Source organism: Rhinopithecus bieti, unplaced genomic scaffold, assembly GCF_001698545.2.
Source record: "Rhinopithecus bieti isolate Rb0 unplaced genomic scaffold, ASM169854v2 scaffold_49457, whole genome shotgun sequence".
Lineage (NCBI taxonomy): Eukaryota > Metazoa > Chordata > Mammalia > Primates > Cercopithecidae > Rhinopithecus > Rhinopithecus bieti.
This window is the reverse complement of record NW_016820128.1, coordinates 751,523-770,970: the sequence shown is the minus strand read 5'-3', so window position 1 is coordinate 770,970 and position 19,448 is coordinate 751,523. Positions and strand designations below refer to the sequence as shown.

At 32.9% G+C, this 19,448-nt stretch overlaps 1 protein-coding gene across 6 annotated transcripts in view; it reads right to left on the bottom strand.

Moving 5' to 3' along the window:
• CHL1 (cell adhesion molecule L1 like) overlaps nt 1-19,448 on the bottom strand; it is a 215,005-nt gene that overhangs the window by 77,187 nt on the left and 118,370 nt on the right. For all 6 annotated transcript variants that reach the window (XM_017859615.1, XM_017859618.1, XM_017859614.1 and 3 more), the window contains exons 3-5: nt 10,261-10,445; nt 4,027-4,132; nt 1,753-1,940 (exon numbers count right to left, since the gene is read on the bottom strand). In XM_017859615.1, the coding sequence (XP_017715104.1) occupies nt 1,753-1,940; nt 4,027-4,132; nt 10,261-10,351 (385 nt within the window). In that variant the 5' untranslated portion in view covers nt 10,352-10,445. The remainder of the gene's footprint in view (nt 1-1,752; nt 1,941-4,026; nt 4,133-10,260; nt 10,446-19,448) is intronic.

Below are 19,448 nucleotides of genomic sequence, written 5' to 3'. Positions count from 1 at the left end.
CATTTTGCTGTTTTAGTTACAATATCCTATATGTTTTCATTAGATGGAGCTTGTGATTGTACTTTTAAATCTTCTATGTGCTTACTGATGTTTTTCTCTGCTTGAGTTAGCAAATAATGAAAAAGATATGTTAATATCTCATTATTATGGTGAATTTGTCTATTTCTCTTTGTAGTTCTATTTTTGCTTCATGCATTTTAATATTATATATGTCTAGTAAATTAATTTCCATGAAGGCTTTTACAAATAAAGTGTGTTATGACTGATAATAATATAGTCATACCTACCTTCATTTGGAAAGCATTTATCTGGGATGTCTTTTCCATCTTTTCATTTCAACAATTATGTATCCTTATGGTTTAGATAGATGTGTTGTAAAAAGTTTATAGCTTTTTTTTAACTCAAAGCATTTATTCTATTTGTTTTTATCTTTGATTTGTGATATATTTGAATTTATTTCTATCTCTTTTTCTTTCCACTTGCCTCACATTTTTTTCTCTCCTTTATTTTTTCTTCTCCCCACCCCCCCATCAACCACATAATGTGATAATACTTTTTTCTATAATTTTAGGGTAAATATAAGTTTTAAGATGCACACCTTATATCTGAGTCTAAATTTGACCTATATTCCTTCCTCTAGAATTATATAAGGACTTTAGGACAATTTAAATACAATGAATGCCCTCCTTGAATTTTTGGGTTCAATATACTTCATCATTTGTTTTTCTGAAGTTTGTGGGCATTCTGCACCCCCAGAATCAAATGTTCATATTTTGCAAACGCTAGAACTTTCTCTGAAATACTTTCATGTCTAGGACTCTAAAAGAAGAACTTCCTAATAGAAGCTAGCTGACAGTTTTAAACTTAACAATTTACCCTATAAAAGCTTTGGCTAAAATTGTGTAATGGTGGATATCTTAAGAACAGTGGGAAAACATGATCAAATATAAAAGGTAGTCATGGATATCCCATGAACATAGGGCAAAGAAGCTACCAATAAAGTACACTACTTCAGGGAACAGTTACTGATAAATACACCACTAATAGCAAAGTGTCTTGCAGTTTTACATAATTTTTATTTATGGTTAACATTAGCAATAGTTGGTTCTCCTTTCCTAATGAGCATCATATTATTGATATTAGGTGGGACTATGCAACTTGCTTTGCCCCACCTAACAAAACATGAGTAGGAGTTTGCCTGTGTAACTTCTTGTCAGAAGTATTGAAGAGCCTGTATACAATTTTTCATGTTCCTGACCCAGACTCTTTGATCAAAATGGCATGTTTCACAAGAGGCAACCACAGAATGACGATGTCTCCATTAGCTGAGATCAGCGAGAAGGCTGCAGGAAAAACAGTTGCCCTGAAGAGTTGCCAGGCCCACAGCAAATTGCTTTATCAAGGAATAACTTCGTGTTTACATAGAGGTTTTGGGATTATCTATTACTGCATGGAATTTAGCCAAGTTTAGCTAATAATATGTTTAATTCTCATCATATAAGGCAAAGCAGATACTGTATTTTTCCATGTAAGATGTAAGATTACTGAAACAGAGTCAAATTATGTTGTTTTCTAAGGTCATTCAATTTTAAGTGTCAAAACCTGGAGGAAATTTTTCCTTATAAATAAAACACAAGACATATATAAGTTGATTTAATTAATAATTGCTTTATTTCATTGGAACCCAATATAAGTCCTATTTAACACTTCACTAGAACATTTGTAAAATGAAATTCCCATTATAGCACTTACTTGGAACTATAAATTCTATTTCTTCTGACATAGCGATTCCCAGTTTATTTGAAGCAAAGCAGCGGTATTTCCCTTGAAAGTGAGATATGTGTCCCTCATTTGGGATCCTGAATGTTCCTGAATTATTAGATGTAATTATCCGATGGTCAGTGAAATAAAAAGGGTTGCCATCCTTAGTCCACGTAAATCTAAAAAATAAAACTAAACTTAATAATCCTGAAAATAATAACATATTTTAGAGTACATATTAACAACTGCATAAAATGACAAAACCAAGACATTTTATAATAAAAGTATGTACTTAATGGAATATAACAAGATATAAATAAGGGTCTCAGAAGAATCCGAGAAATATTACTGTCCATAAAAAAGCTTGACAAATGGGAAGATTAAAATTGAAATTAGCTTTTGCTTTTTTAAATTAAAATTATTTGTTTATTTTTTTCATTAGAAAGGTAATATAAGATTATTATTAATATTCTGGAGACTACAAGAAACATATATAATTTCTGTTCATGTATGTGTGTGTGTAAGGAACTCACTCAAAATCCCAAAACACACAAGCCCGTTATTATTACATTTGATAATATTTCCTATTAGTATTTTTAGAATTTTGTCACATATTCTAACCACACTGAATATACAATTTGGCCAACTGGATTTTTCCATTATTATAATGATACTAAAGACAATTTTTATAGCTACATTATCTTCTGTCATATGGCTACTATTTTAATTACTTTTAACCATTTCAATGTCTTTCCTTTTATGAACAATATTGTAAGAAAAAACCCTATATATTTATTCTTTGGTACTTGTCCAAATATTTCAATATGTCAATTCCTTAGAAATGAGATTAAGAAAGCAATAATTAAAAACTTTTTTACAGTATTTGATAAATGTTGCAAAATTATATTCTAGATAAAAAATGTACGCAGCTAAATTCCCACCCCAGTATGCTAGAGTGTCAGTTCTATGAACAACGACATTAAAAGTTTCTTTAAATCTTTATCAGTCTGATAGACAAATAATGACTTCCCAATTAGATTGTACTTAGCATTGTATATTGGAATTAACCATGTAAATTTGGGTATATTTCAGGGCACCATATTCTTCCACTAATCTATGTGATTATTCTTCCACCAGGAATAACAAACCTTCACGGACATGTATTCTCATTAGGAGTAGGCCTACCCAGCTACCCTCCTGACTTACCTTACGTCTCTCTGTGTGTTTTATATTTCATTGTTGACAAGTGTATGGTATTACTTTTCAACATAATAATTCAGCTAATTAATATTAATATATCATGATATTGATCAATATATTCATGCTGATTGAATAAATTATCCTTCTTTCCATTGTAATTCTATCTATACTTACATATATTGATTGAATATATTCCATTTGGTTAAACATAGAAATAATTATAATTTAGCATGTTAATGGGTCACTAATGATAATTAAATATCAAATTATCAGGCAATAATAATAGTCATGATACAATTGAAAATCATCAGTTTTCATCAAATATGTATATTCTTAATGAATATAAGATAATCATGCAGATTAATAGAAGTACGAAGCTTTGCTTTCCATTTTAGAATCACGCAGAATTTTAATATTGGAAATTCTCCCTTCTCACTTCCAATACATGTACATTTTTTTCTCCCTCCCCAAAAATAGGAGGTATTTCGAAAAAACTCATCAGTGATTATGGTCACCTAGAATAACAATTATTTAATTATAAAATAAAATAATACTAGATAGTAGTATATCATGCAAATAGTACTCTGCCACTTGAGATGACAATATTTCAATGACAGCTTAAAAAAAATCAAGTAACAACCTATCCACAGAATAAGATGTTTAAATTTAAAGACATACAATTATGAATATGTGTAGAATGATGTTTACAAACTTTGACTTAATAAATGCTACATTTTACTAAGTAGAATAAAGGATCTTCTAGTTTTTAGCTACCTTATTTATTTGTAGACTAAGGGACTGTTGAGTATTTTTGCTGTACCAAAGACTACTCTAAGTATTTTAATAACAGCCCTTAGTTTATGGTCAAAATAATTCAACTGGCAGAAGAACATATGTAAAATAACCTAATTTTATATCTGTTTGCATGGATATTGTTTTATTGTAAACCCTTAGCTTTAATCATATGTAGATTCATAGTCCAACAAGCTTATGATGGTAAGAATATAGAACAGCATTAAGAACAGTGCACATTTAAAGAATCACTTAGTTTGAAAGAATACTCACGTTGGTTCTGGATTTCCTTTAGCTTCACATTCAATTTGAAAATACTCATCAAAGGGAAAGGCAACTTGGACTTTTGACTGTTTTATGATTGTTGGAACCTGTTGAACTAAATATTAAAATATGTACTTTAAAAATGCACTATTCAAACACTAGGCAAGGTTAATTTATAACGAAAACAATTTAAACCTCTTTTGTATACTGATAAGTGAAATGATGGTACAAAAGTGAAAATCCAAATAAATCTCACTCTCTCTTTGCAACGTGTACTTACTTCTAAGGAATACACTTCATTGCCATCATTTCATGTTTTAGTATATGTTCATTTTATTTAAACCCAGAATAATGTAACAATTTTTAAAGCAGAAGAAAAGTTGCTATGTCATCACAACTTTAAAATATATATTATTAAAATTATTGGCATTCAATCTATGTTAGCATGCATATGCATTTTTACTTGGTCCAGTCACTTTGAAAGTTGTTTGTAGTCTTCCATGCTTCTATAAACACATTATAATTAATGTACTGCTTTTACATTATTTCTTCCCATTGATATGCTATATTTTTTAATAATTCTAATACTGGTTATTATATTATTATCCATTTTTTTTTCTTTCCTGGTAAAGTATTTCAATAGGCGTTTTGAGTAAATAGATTTTTCCTTTATTGAATTACTGATTTATGATAAATTTCCAGGCATGGACACAAATGGTAATTACTCTGGGTAAATTGTATATATCATTTCACCACAGAATATATACACAACTAACAAAAGTAGAGTGGTTCTCTATATTTTTCCCACTAGTGAATGCCAGCATTTCAAAATAATAAAGTAGTTTAGCATTTATTACGAAGGAAAATATAAACTCCTTATTCTCTTTAATTTTCTTTTTTTGGGGGGGTTAATAAATGTTCCTTCATGGGCTTGTTTAGTGCTTGTTATTCGTCATTTATAATAAGTTTTCATTTTATAACTTTTTCTCACTTATCTATTGGGAGCTTGAGTTTTGCTCCATTTCCTTAGAAAATTTAACTTACTAATAACCATTATTATAAAATAATAACTAATGCATAATAGCATTAATAGATTCTTTATATTCAAATATCCTCTCATCTTGTGACAAACTCTGTTAGTGTTTGATAAATAATCTACAAGACAAACACAACTTTAAAAAGTAGGGAGTGGACCACACTTGGTACCTCACACCTGTAATCCCAACACTTTGGGGGGCTGAGGTGGAAGGGTCGCTTAAGCCCAGGAGTTCAAGAACAACCCGGGTAACATAGGGAGACTCTCTTCCCTACAAAAAAAATGTAAAAATTAGCTGGATTAATGTCAAGCCCAGGAGGTTGAAGCTGTTGTGAGGTGCGATCAAGACACAGCACTTGAGCCTGGGTGACAATGAGACTCTTTCATAAAAGTTAAAAAAAAAAAAAAAAAAAAGGTAGGAAGTGATTTTGCCTCTCACCTAGTAGAGCAACGAGATTACATTTCTGAGAATTGCAGCTATAAAATACATTTACTAATGCTGGAAATACAACTTGGATTAAGCTTTCAAATAAAACATAGAGCATGATGTGTGTAAAGATCTACTGCTGATGAGCACTCAATATTTTTCAAAAGGAGACATCCGGTTTTAGTATAGTTCTTAGAATCTCTGATAAAAGGACAGGGTTGATTCATAAGAAAATGCAAACTGTTCAGCAGCAGTGACTTGACTTCGGCAAATAAAGTATGAGAAAAGCAATTTGGAGACAGGCACAGAGCCTAACTTAAATAAGTACTATTCCACAGTAGAGTTGCAAATGCGCCCCTACAACCTGCGACATTGGACCAGGCCCTGAACCACTCTCTGTTTTCTCATTTGTAATATTAAGGATATAGCCTAGATAAATTGCTCTCAAATGTATTGGTCTCAGGACCCTTTTGCAGTCTTACAAATTACAAGACATCTCAAAGAGCATTTGTTCATGTGGGGTATAGTTAACAATATTTACTATAATAGAAATAAAAACTGAAAAAGTCTTTCAAAATGTTTCCGAATTTATTTAAAATAATTCTATGTTAAAATAAATCACGTATTTTATGAAAACCTTTAAATGCTGTGAGAAGAATGGCATTATTTTACATGATTGCAAATCTCTGTAATTTCTTTTTTCCTAATTCTTTGAGTCAGGGTCTCGCTCCCTCACCCAGGCTGGAGTGCAGGGGTAGGATCATTGCTCCCTGCAGCCTAGAAATCCCAAGCTCAAGTAATCCTCCCACCTTAGCCTTTTGAGTAGCTAGAACTACAGGCGATCTCTGTAATTTCTTGAGAAAGCAGATGGATTCTTATATCTGCCTCTGCATTCCATCTGTTGCAATAGGGTTGATTTGCTCAAAGATATAAAGAAAATTCAGCCTTACACAGATAATGTAGTTAAAAAATGACGGGAAATTTTATAGTCTTTTCTGATGATTGTAGATATTCTTTTTAGACAGAACACCAAAACTCAACAAGTGGTAGTTTTTTAAACATTCATTGCAATGTGGAATCTAAACACTATCAATCAACTTTTCATATTCTGTAACATTAAACCATTTTACTTTTTTAAATCTACAAATGCTTTTGTAACATCATGCAGCTTTCATTTGGAAAAAATACCCTTTCACTGAGTTTTGTGTCTTCCAAATATTGATGCATTTAATTACAGAATATCAAAAATTGATGCTTATTAGAATTGCCACTGATCTAATCAACAGTATCAAATGTCGGGAAGCTCTCAAGCTTACAGTAAACAATACGTGTCCTCCACAGTTCTAATGTTTTCTTGAACACTCACTGATAAGTCATTTTATCAGTGACTTATATATGGTCAGTCGGTTACCTTGAAGTGAATGGGCTCACTTGGTTCACTTTCAGGAAAATATCTGACCTATATCTATTTGAGAAACCATAATTTGTCAGTCATAACTTTAAAGTGAAGATGATGTCCAGCTAGAGACTCAAGCAATCATGCAATCAAGAAATGGACACTTTGATACATAGCATAATTATTTTATACCTACTTCCCAGTTCACTAGAATGTTAGAAAGTATGTATTCCAAGGTAGTTAATTAATAACATTAATAATTTATAAGTGCTTCAACAATTATAATCTTAGGCAAAACTGTTTTTGTTTTGCTTTGTTTTGAGAGTTTTTTTACTCTAAGTATATGGACATTAAGTATCGTCTGACTACTAGTAAAGTTTGATGCCAATGCCCGGCTAGAATGTAGTGGTATGATCATGGCTCACTGTAGCTTCAACCTCCTGGGCTCAAATGATCCTACTGCCTCAGCCTCCCAAGTAGCTAAGACTACACGTGTGAGCCACCACACCCAGCTATTTATATATATATATACACACATACATATAATATACACACAAATTTATATGTATAAATGTATAGTAAATATATACATATATTATATATAAATGTAATATATAAATATATAAATATTATATATATATATATATTTACAGATAAGGTCTCATTACATTTGCCAGGTCAGTCTTGAACTCTGACCTCAAGCCTCCCAAAGCCCTGTAATTACAGGCATGAGCCACCATGCCCAGCCACCATTACTTTTGTATCATCAGAGCGAAGGACAATACATTGAAAATGAAAAAATGGCATCTTAGGTTTATTATAAAAACAGATTGATCTCACAGACCATCTGGATGTATCTCTGGGGCCCCAATAATTCTGCAACCCAGATTTTGAGCAGTGATAGCCAGAGTAGAATAAAAACTAAAAGCCTTTCCAAATTCTAAATTTTTTTCTATTAATTCTATTTTTTTAAATTTTTACTCTTGCCTAATAAATCTGATAAGTGAGTTTTACCAGCTTATGGATATTAGTTCAAGTTCAGTGTTTATCTACTGGATATTCATAAACCAACATGCAAAATATCTGTATTTTCATTCACATTTACTTTGTTTCTGATTACTACTATTTCTGTGTAGAGCAAGACTTGAGCTTATTGCAAATTCATACTATTTAAATTTTATTGCACTTATAAATGGTGAGGGATGAGACACAATGGCCACAGTCCCTTAGATGTCAGCTAATAACTTGTGAACAACATGTTTATTAGAACATTATTCTTTCCTAAATTTGCTAAAGTTGTAAAAGCTCAGCAATAACTAATTATTTGGGGATTGGAGCTAATAACCTTTGGGTGTTTATAAGAATGTGTATTCTACATTATAAATCCTTTCCTCTATAATTAAGCCAGTTATAGAGATGCCAGACTCCTTGACATTCAAATTGGATACCTGCCTTAGTTGCATTTACTTGTGAGTGCTCTAGAGCCCTGAAATAAATGAATAATATTCAGGTGTTCTGAAAACATGACATTAATATTTTATAACAATTGTTGTCTAAGGACATTATAGCATGAAAATGCATAAGTAACTGAGACAACCAGAATAAAAATGTGGGCCAGGAATTAATACAAAATTTCATATCCTTCACCACTGACAAAGTAAGAAATGATGAAGAATAAATTTGTATGCCAGAGATTATGGTCAGGAATCTGAATCAGGAATCTCAGTGGCATCTTTGTTGCTATCAGGAAGACAATGTGAAATTGCTAACCTTTTTCCACAGGATTACCAAGGAGCTTGCTCTTAACCTGCTACTGCTTACTCAAACCAAAAGAATTCACTAAAGATGAAGGTACTTTAGTCTCCTGACCAGCATTTCTACAAAAAGGCTGGTCAGTGATGAAATCTAATATATTCAGGAGGCTGAAAGATTTCAGCCAAATGTAAAGCAGACTTTAAGTCTATATATTTGTAGGTCAGATAAGTGGAATTTCCTGAGAAATGGAAATGTCAAAACAGAGCTTACTTATCTGTCAAAAATAATAGAGAAGGGGTTTCTACCTGGGGGGATGGAACTAAAATTGCAGTGCTTTCCGAAGTATATACTATAAAATAGCTGTATCAAGTAATTTAAGGTGGCCTTTAGAATAGTTTTTAAATACATTATATTATGTATAGTCAGAGAGTTGTTTCCTTTTCTATTCACATTTAGCCTGTCTGAGTACTTCAAAAGCAACGTTTTAGTTAAGTCTCAACACTTTTCTAACATGTATTAAATTTTATGAGCTCAAGGCTATTTCTCTAGAATTTAGAAGATCCACAAATATCACCTATAATACTAAGATTCTAATAAACAACACATACCTCTAATATAATAACTCTCCAAAATACATACAAAAGAGACAATAGAGATTATTCCTGAAATATGTGGATAAAAATGTATTAATAATCTCTCATGGGTCTTTTAGATCCCATATGCCTGTAATATAAGAAAAACTTGCGACAGACTTGATATACTATTACATACGTTCTGTTTGCAGATTTTTTTAGCTTTTTGTGTGTGTGTGTGACAAAGTCTCACTGTATTGTCCAGGTTGGCGTCCAATGTCTATTCACTGGTGTGATCATTGCACACTATAGTCTTGAACTCCTGGACTCAGGCAATCCTTCTGCCTCAGACTCCTAAATAGCTGGGACTACAGGCATGTATCACCATGTCCTGCTGATGCTGATGTATTTCTTTTTAACTATTAATTACCATGACTTGTTCAAACTGATTTATAATGGTTAAAAATCTGCATCCATTTTACCAACATGTGTTAGAATATATATTTATATATTTCCATCAAACTACTGTCTAACCTCTTAGTATGAATGCACACTATATAATGCTATAGATTTTGAGAGTTGATATCATCTTATACTTTTACTTGTAAAATGGCTTTTTTTTTTGCTAATTCATTGTTTTCATTCTTAAATATAATCATTTTGAAAAGAATACAAAGTTTATCCAATTCCTTTTTGACATAATTGGTTGAATGTCAGTAATTTCTGGATCTTGATTAAGTAACCTAAGTATATAAAAGTGAAATTGTTGGTAATATTGCAGATAATCCTAGACACATGGAAAAATGCTAGGTTATTATTCTCGTTATGTTCTAAGTTTGCATAAGGAAATAAAAGCCTGGGTTGCAAAATAATTACAGCAGTCGTGTATCAGCCACCCACAAAACAAAAAAGATAAATATGAATTCTCTTGACAGATTGCTAAAGAATATATAGAAATATGGAGAAAAGTCACATCCTCAATCCATAAGTATTCTACTTAAAAATCAAAATGCAAATATGAAATTCCATTAATAGACACTGAATGCTATAACTTTACCTGAGGGTGGTATTTCAATTGCTGTTGAGAATTTTAACAGGAAGAAAATTAGAGATATGATTAATCCTCTTCCATTTAAAAGTGGCTCCATTGCTCTTCAGGAAGGAGATAACCCAGAAAGAATGAAAATCTTAATGTCTCCTCTTACTTTTGGTTTAAAGCTGAGACTTTAGTTAACCTGGAAACTAAAAAAACAAACAGAATAACATGTTAGTTCATAAACTCTATAATTTCAACATAACAAATTAAATACATTTGCTTTTTTTTTGGTTTGGCAGTATATTTCCTCTTTATGAAATTGTTCTCTCATAACTCCACATGAATGAAATTAGTTTTTCCTCTTTCTATGTAAAATAAAGGACTGTGAATATACACTCTATTGTAAACCATAAACTATTCCAATAAATCACATTTGTAAGTCAGAGGAAGTTTTACTTGGAAGGTATCATATTACACACATGAGTGGTTTTTCTTTTCCATTCTCAACTTTCATTTTAGATTCAGGAGGTACCTTTGCAGATTTGTTACATCGGTAAATTGAGTGCTACTGAGTCTTGGTGTATACATGATTCCATCACTCAGGTAATGAGCATAGCACCCGATAGGTAGTGTTTCAATCCTCACTCCTTCTCATCCTCCCCCGTCTAGTAGTCTGCAGTGTCTATTATTTCCATCTTTATGTCCATGTGTATTCAGTGTTTAGCTTCCACTTCTAAATGAGAACATGTAGTATTTGGTTTTCTAGTCCTGTGTTAATTTGCTTAGAATAATGACCTCCAGGTGCATCCATGTTGCTGCAAGGACACAGTTTTGTTCTTTATATGGCTGTGTAGTATTCCATGGAGTATATGACTGATGAGTGTTAATGGCCAAGAGAATAACTTCATTTAGCCAATTTTATTTAAAAGGTGGTTCTTTTTTACTCAGTTCTTTATATTAGATATCTATTCCCATTTGAGTCATTACTAAGGATCACAAATACACAGCATTGATTTTTCTGGTGAAATAGCATTTCATCTTCAAAGTTTTCACACTAATAGAAGATAGATAGTTTCAGCAAGATCAAGGAAAGAAAAAATAAAGAACAAATGAATAACCAGCCTTTTTAACTGAAATGTACAAATGTGAGTTTGGTTCCAGCAGAAGACAAAGGCATAAGTTGCTTCTCATTTAAACAGAATATTTATTCATTCCAAAGTTTACAGAAAGAGAATAAGAATTAAGGTTTCAATTTTTTTTTTACTTTCTCTTATGATTTCATTTTTTTCTGAAAGTGATAACAGATATCTAAATATTGTTTGTACATTGTCTATCATGTATTATTGAAGGTAATAATATAACAATTTGCTCCAAAATGTGATAATTAGTCTTTCAGGTATGCAATTTTCTTTTGTTTTCTAAAAATCAATTACTCTATATGTTCATCTAGAACTGGTGAAAAAATTAACGAATACAGAGATACTAAAGCCATTAAACTTATATTAAATTCTAAGTTTTTCGGCTTTATTATTTCACCTTAAATTGCATCTTAAGAGATTATGGACCTGTATCTTTTGAATATATGTACAGATTGGTAAAATTTAAAGTAGTAACTAATCGCTGTTGTTTTATAGTTTTAGGAGTCTTATGGAACAGCAATACTGTTTATGTTTTACTTTGAGAACAAAATTATATTAATCATAAAAGAAAATACTACCCTCACCCTCCAAAAAAGTTGTGAATCTTTGTCCTGAATTAGAGTAATGGCATTACTCTACTCTGCCTGACCTCAATTGACCTGTTTGTCAAATGGGTATTGGGAAAAATGACTCTTGTATGCTTCAGAATATTTTCTAATGAGAAATAACTTATGCTTGTAATTTAACTTCTACTGGTAAATTTAACACATATTTTCAAATGTGTCACTATGTTAATTGATGCTACTTTTCTGATGAAATGAGTTATCCTAATCAATGAAATAAAACGTGGAAAATGCTTTCATTATAAAAAGCAAAATATTGCCTTAACTACAAAAAGTGAGTCCTACATATTTGTGCAAAGTTGGGAGACATTAAACCATGTAGCTAATACGAAAATGTTAAGGAAAATATCAACACCCTGCCCTTTGAATTTTCCTTTTCCTGTTTCTTTTTTTGGAAATAGTTTGGTAATAGTCATCTAAAGTCATTGTTTATTATATATCAATCTTTACTTGCAATCTAGTTATTATTTAATATTTGGTTCCATTGACATTCAGTGCTGATGGCTTTAAGAGCATCTTATATATGTGTTTTGTGAGTAGCCTTTTATTTGTAAGGAACAAGACTCTCCAAAGTATTATGCTACTAGGAGATCATATTTCCAGATTAATATTTTACATCATCTCACCTCTGAAGTAGGGAACAAGAATAACCAGATAGCCAAGTAAGTGAGAACACTCTCAATTTCCATTAATCTCCTGATTTAGGGCAGTAAGTTCAATGGTCTCTAATTGTTGTAGTAAAGTAGCTTACAGATACTAATTATTCAGTAATGGTGATCCAGTTTTTTTAATTTTAATAGTTTTAAGTGCATGGTCTTAACCCAAGAAATTCTCTCCCATAATGACATCATCACTTTTCAGAATATGAATAATGACTAATTCTAAATATGACCTTACCTCCTGCAGGAATTAGCTTCAATTTACCTGAAATTTGTATGTTCACAGGCTATAACATAAAAATTATTAGAAATTTAAATGTGACCCCCTTCAAGTAAGACTCCATTAGCTGATGATGAAAGCTCCAAAATAGCTTTCAGATTGAAAACGGAAAGTCAGTCTTAATTTCATTGTCAGAATTCATAAAGGGTACTTTGCTTAGGAATGCCATTTTGCAACAGTAAGACAGCAATAAAATTATATTCCCATTTATCTTTCTTGAAACAATGGCATTTAATGCCTCATGCCAGGCCTCAAATATAATAGCAATTGTTGAAACTCAGGATGGAGCTGGCACTAAGGCAAGAACTAATTTTTTTAAAGTTTTTACTTTCTATGAGTACATAGTATTTATAGGGTACATGAGATCTTTTGATACAGGCATATAATGTGGAATAATTACATCAGGGTAACTGGAGTATCCATCACCTGAAGCATTTATCCTTTCTTTGTGCTACAAACATTCCAGTTACACTCTTACTAAAATATTTTTGAAGTTAAGTCACATGAAGCTGATGTCTGATAGCTTATATTAATGATATCAACTCAGATCCACAAAGGAATCTATTAATTTTTATGAATCTAGGTAAACTGGGTTAAATATTCCTACAATCTTAGCTCTTCCTTAGGAAAAATAAATCATCCCTGCCAACCACTTCAAAGGAAAAATTTAGCTTGGTGCAAAAGTTATTGTGGTTTTTGCCATCGAAAGCCACAATAAATTTTGCACCAGCCTAATAGCTCTCTCAGTGTCACATCATACTGATACAGGAGTTAAGAAGAAATTACTTAGGCAGATAGTGAGGGTACCAGAGTCCCCTAGGCAAGGTTTTCCTTTTCAATGAAAAGCAACCCCCAAATCATTTTCTAACAAAGAGCAGCCTGCAAAATAGAACTGCAGACGTAGACCCTGGAAGTTTTGCCAATCATGTTCAAAAATGGCGGTTCCATCTTCTCTTCCCTTTGCCAGCCACATGTACAGTAAGGAGCAGACAAGATGGCACCAGTCAACTGGAAAGCCCAGTCACCTAATAATATTTGGGTACTTAGGGTAAGGTGGCCAGCCTTTTCTGCACACTATGTAAACGTCACACCTGATCGAACCCATCTGTGGGCCCTACATAAATCAGACACCACCTCCTCAAGCCTGCCTATAAAATATGGTGCATCCACAGCAGGCCAAGCTTTTCCTCTGGGAAGTCCCTCTCTCTCACTAGAGAGAGAGCTGTTTTCCTTTCTCTTTCTTTCTCTTTCTTTTGCCTATTAAACCTCTGCCCCTAAACTCCTCATGTGTGTCCGTGTTCTACATTTTCTTGGCATGAGACAATGAACCCCAGGTATTTACCCCAGACAGTGCAGTCACTTCAATGCAATCGAACCTTTCTGACTCTCTTGGGTTCTCCAGTACGACTAGTGGGATAAGAATTAAGAATACACTGATTTCAGGACATTAATTTAACATGGACAAGCATGCATACCTCCTAGGGCAAGTTTCAACATAACAAAAAGGAAATAAAATTCTTTGCCTCTTCAAAACAAAACCTCTAACATATACATCATGAGTATTATAAAGTGACTACATAAATCCCTCTGATGTTTTTAAAAGTGCTCCATGGTGGCAAATCTAGAAAAAACTTGCTCCCTTAATTTAAATTCATATTCTTCCTTGAGAAATGGAAAAGAGAGATGGTTAAGTCCTTGTCCATTCTACTTGGCTTCCCAAGTAAGTGCAAAGCTACTGTGGCCACCCGACTGGTCACATGACAAAGTGATGTCTAGTGATAAGATCATGGGAAAATTAGTGTAACCTGGGTTCTCAGTCACCCAACCTTCTCACTCATCTGTACAAACTGGGGTGATAGTTGCTGCTGTATAGCACACTTATGAGATTTAAGTGAGGTACTGTATCATTAGCAGAGAAAAATAAATAAAATTTGCTAATACTAGTGATAGTGATGATCATTGCGTTGATAGTGGCAATGAGGATACAGTCCCGCCTACTAATATTCTGATCCAAGGAGCATGGTTAACTTCTGTGGATTCTACTAGAGTTACAAAATCATAACAACTTACAAAATAAAGGCGTATTCTCTAAAGTATATAGTGGTGAAATTATATTGATTGATATAAAATACTCTCCCCAAAAGTGCGAGAGCGCAGTAGATTGATTGCAAAAACTTCTTTGATTCTCTTCCCCTCTTTGTGGTCACACACTCTGTAATAAGACTTTATAGCTCCTCCCAAGAAGCAGTTTCCTCACTTCTTGAATCTGGCAGGCTTTTGACCCTAGAATGAGTTCTGGTCTAGGCCTCACAAAGCCTTGCACCTTTTTCCTCTTTGTGTCTCTCTGAAAACTCTGCTCGGCTATTTTAAAAAGAAGCCTGGGCTACCCTGTTGGAAGATAAGAGACACTTTACTTGCCGGGCGGGCGCGGTGGCTCGCGCCTGCAATCCCAGCACTTTGGGAAGCCAAAGCAGGCGGATCACGAGGTCAGGAGATCGAGATCACCCTGGCTAACACGGTGAAACCCCGTCTCTACTAAACATAAAAAAAATTAGCTGGGCATGATGGTGGGCACCTGTAGTGCCAGCTACAGGGGAGGTTGAGGCAGGAGAATGGCGTGAACCCTGGAGGCAGAGCTTGCAGTGAGCCAAGATTGCACCACTGCATCACTGCACTCCAGCCTGGGCCGCAGAGCGAGACTCCATCTCAAAAAATAAAAAATAAAAAGACAGTCATCCCGGCTAACAGACAGACCGCCACTAAATGTAAAATGGCAGCCATCCTAGATGAGACTGCCCTACACAAACTGTCAGCTGAATACAGATGCTAGAACCAGCTGGTCAGTATCAGTCAAGACTGGCTAAGTTCAGCAGACTTTCCCAAAGAAACAGTAGACTTAAGAACAATAATAAATATTTCCTTTATTGAATCAGTGTTTTGGGATGGTTTAAGGTAGAATAACTAATTTAGGTAGAAAGACGTAGCTAGAAAAAAAAAAAAAAAAAAAAAAAAAATAACAAATCGATGCAATATGATATGCTGAAGCAGGTATATACATATATAATAATCATATAATATAAATATAATAATTATATATTTATATTATTTAATATATAATATATATATAATTATATAATATTATAATATACTTATATATAATTTATATATAATATATATAATCATTATAATAGTTATAATATATAATAATATATATATGGAGAGAAAGAGAAAGAATAGGGGAGGTTATGCTAATCTCTCTATTTGGGGTACATTTTAACTTTTAAAATATAAACATTTTAATGTTTATTCAGTCTTTGGAAATCGGAAATCAGAAATCAGCTTAAAATATTTCAACATCAGTAAGGAGATTCTTTAGGCAAAAGGTAGACAAAGTCTTGAGAATGCCATACATCTAAAATAAAAACAAAAAACAAACAGAAAAAAAGACTTTCTTAAAGCTACCATACTGTCTGCACCTCTTCTGTTGGAACAACATGAGAAAATGTGGGGTTTCTTTAAACATCAGTGTGTATGTTCTGTATATCTAGTTTAAGCAACTAATGTAACTCAATGCTTTTTCTTTCTTGGTTTAAGAGTTTTGAAAGTTATAGCCCACCTAAAGAAAATGTAAGCCCATTTTATAGTACATAATCACATAAGTCTTGGTAGCTGTTAGTATACACAATGCCCCTTCATTTTTCTTTAACGCTTTGATCCTTAATTCACCAACTTTGCATTGTGTTTCCACTGGAGACTGTTTAAATTCCATTTACAAGGCATAGAAAGGCAACAATGCATAAAAATGGTTAAGACTAAATTTTCAGTTTGGACAATTATAGATCATTCCACCGTTATAAATTGAACACTAAAACAAATTATATTAAAATTACTTTAAAGATCCAAGGCTATTGTTAATGTATTCTGAATAATAATCATTTCCTAATAATCACTTGTTTTTTTCACTTAACAGTCATGGTGTCATGTTTACACAAAACCTTTGGCACTATGGTTCTCTAATGGCTTTAATGAATAGTAAATGCTTTGATTTTCCTTTTGCAAATAATGTTATTCAAATTTATAAGCTGGAATTTAAAAAAGAGGTTTCTACTTTATCCTAGAGGGAAATAGAATCTGACAAGTGTGATAAATGGACAAAAAGCAGCTTATAAAGGCAGCTGGTTTGACATAGCACATTTTATTTTAGTGATTTTTAAAAATCCTTGACATTTTTTTCTCAATAATTATTCACAGTTTTAGGTCAAATTTCCAAGAAGAAAATATAACATGGCAAATTCAATGAACAAAAGGCGACTCTTATGATCACTATTTTAAAACTTTTCATTTCTATGGCAGCAACTACACAAAGCAGAAATGTCAGTGACAGTCCATCTGCCATTTTCATTGACAACATGGAATGTATACAGCCAAAATAAAGGAAAAAAATTGCATGCTGTGCTGACATTCCTCTTCACTGAGAAACAGCATTAAGTTGTTTCTGCTACAATGAATTCCAGAGATTGAAATTAACTTCATGCATGCAAAATCATTAAACAACATTTTTCTACTCAGGATGTTTGAAATAGATCAACAACTTTTATTATAGCCAGCAGGAAGAGATATTTTATGACACTGGCATCCAAATTATAGTTTTAAAAATAACTCAATGGATTTATATAATAGTCTAAGACAGTGCTATAACTCGGAAATGTTTAAATTTTCTTTTCTCTCTGTGATAAAATGGCTTAAGAATCACTGAGCTGCGTCAAGCAAGATGTCTTATATAAAGCCTTTTGACGTTTCCATAATGGAGTGGATGTCACCTTCACTTCCCTCTGACCTCAAGTGTCACTTTATGAAACCCCTTTTTATGTGATTATCAGGCTAGGTTAAACTATTCCCCTGGTTCGGAATCAGGTCTTATGGGGAGGACTCTAGCAAATTTCCATAAGCCTGAAGTGTGATCTGAATCACTCAACATCTTGAAGCTGAGAAGGATAAACATACCCACAAAAATTAAAAGGCTTTTGTTCAATCACCTGCCTGGCTAATACCATAAATCAATTTACAAGTGTCATAAACACAGTAATCCTGAAATAACTGTTAATGGCTTTTTTACTCTGAAAACAAAGGAAACACTGTACATTATAGCTATATCCATTCAAACACTCTTTCATGTCTCATAATACTGCAGTGACAAGACAAAAGAATTGCTTAGAGTGTTAACTCATCATCCCTGCAGAGTTGGCATATTTTTTATACAGTAGATCAAAGAAATGTTGACGTTATTATAAGCAAATTGATTTTATTGGGAAAATGTCAGCTTTACTTAGTAACGATGTGGGATAAACTAATAGCATTAATAATATCATTTATTTAAATAGCAAATTACTGTGGTTGAACTCTAACTGGAATATAATTGAATATAGCCTATATATACATATAGGTTATATAAAAATACACATATATATATATTTTTGGTTTCCAACTATACATCTAAGATTCTTAAAAAATAGTATACGGTAATGACATCTAATTCAAATTGTTTCATAGTGGAGACTAAGAAAGAAAATTACAGAAATTCATGGTCATTTGGCTACAAGGATGGAGAATAATTCCAACATTAAGTGATTTTCTGAGTTATTTCTCAGAAAACAACTTATATACCTGTGAAATTCATGTAGGGACTATTTTTCAAATTAAGTAAAAATCTCAGATGTACTAAAGTGCACAAAACTTAAGTGTACAGCTCAGCAAACTTTTACGTAGGTATAAATCCAGGTAACCACTTCTCATACTTCTTAAGGACTTTCAGTCACTAAAGACATTCCACTAGCTTCACTCCTGGAGCATCCCACATGGCCAACTCATAAGAAAGTAAGACCTATTTGTGTTCCCCTAGCCTTTTGTATTACAACCAAGGTGCTATCTCTCCTCCAGGTGATATTTGGATTATGTGGGAGCAGCTTGGGTTGTCACATGACTGGGGAGGGCTATTTGCATCTAGTGGGCAGGAGCCATGGATCCTAAACGACCTGCAGTGCTCAGCACAGTCCTGCCCAAGGAAGAACAGTCCTACCTGAAAAGTGCAAACCCTCACTGTGACGGATACTCATGCTATAGCATACTGGGAAAAAAAAAAAAGTTGTGTGGTCAATAAATTATGGATATACTGTATGCATTACTATTGAAACAGTCATTTTGGAGTACAGTTTGACGGTTTCCCCCCAAAACTAAACAAACGCTCACACATGATCCAGCCATTGAACTCCTTGGTTTTTACCCAAAGGAGTAAAACTTATGTCCATAAAATACTCGTATATGGATGTTTAACAGCTTTATTTATATTTGCCAAAACTTGAAAGTAACCAACATATTCTTTAGTAGGTAAATGGATAAACTGCACCGTGTCCAGACAATGGAATATCAGTGCTAAAAAGAAATGAGCTATCAGCCATGAAAACAGGTGAAGGAAACCTAAAGGCACATTAAGTGAACAGGCCAATCTGAA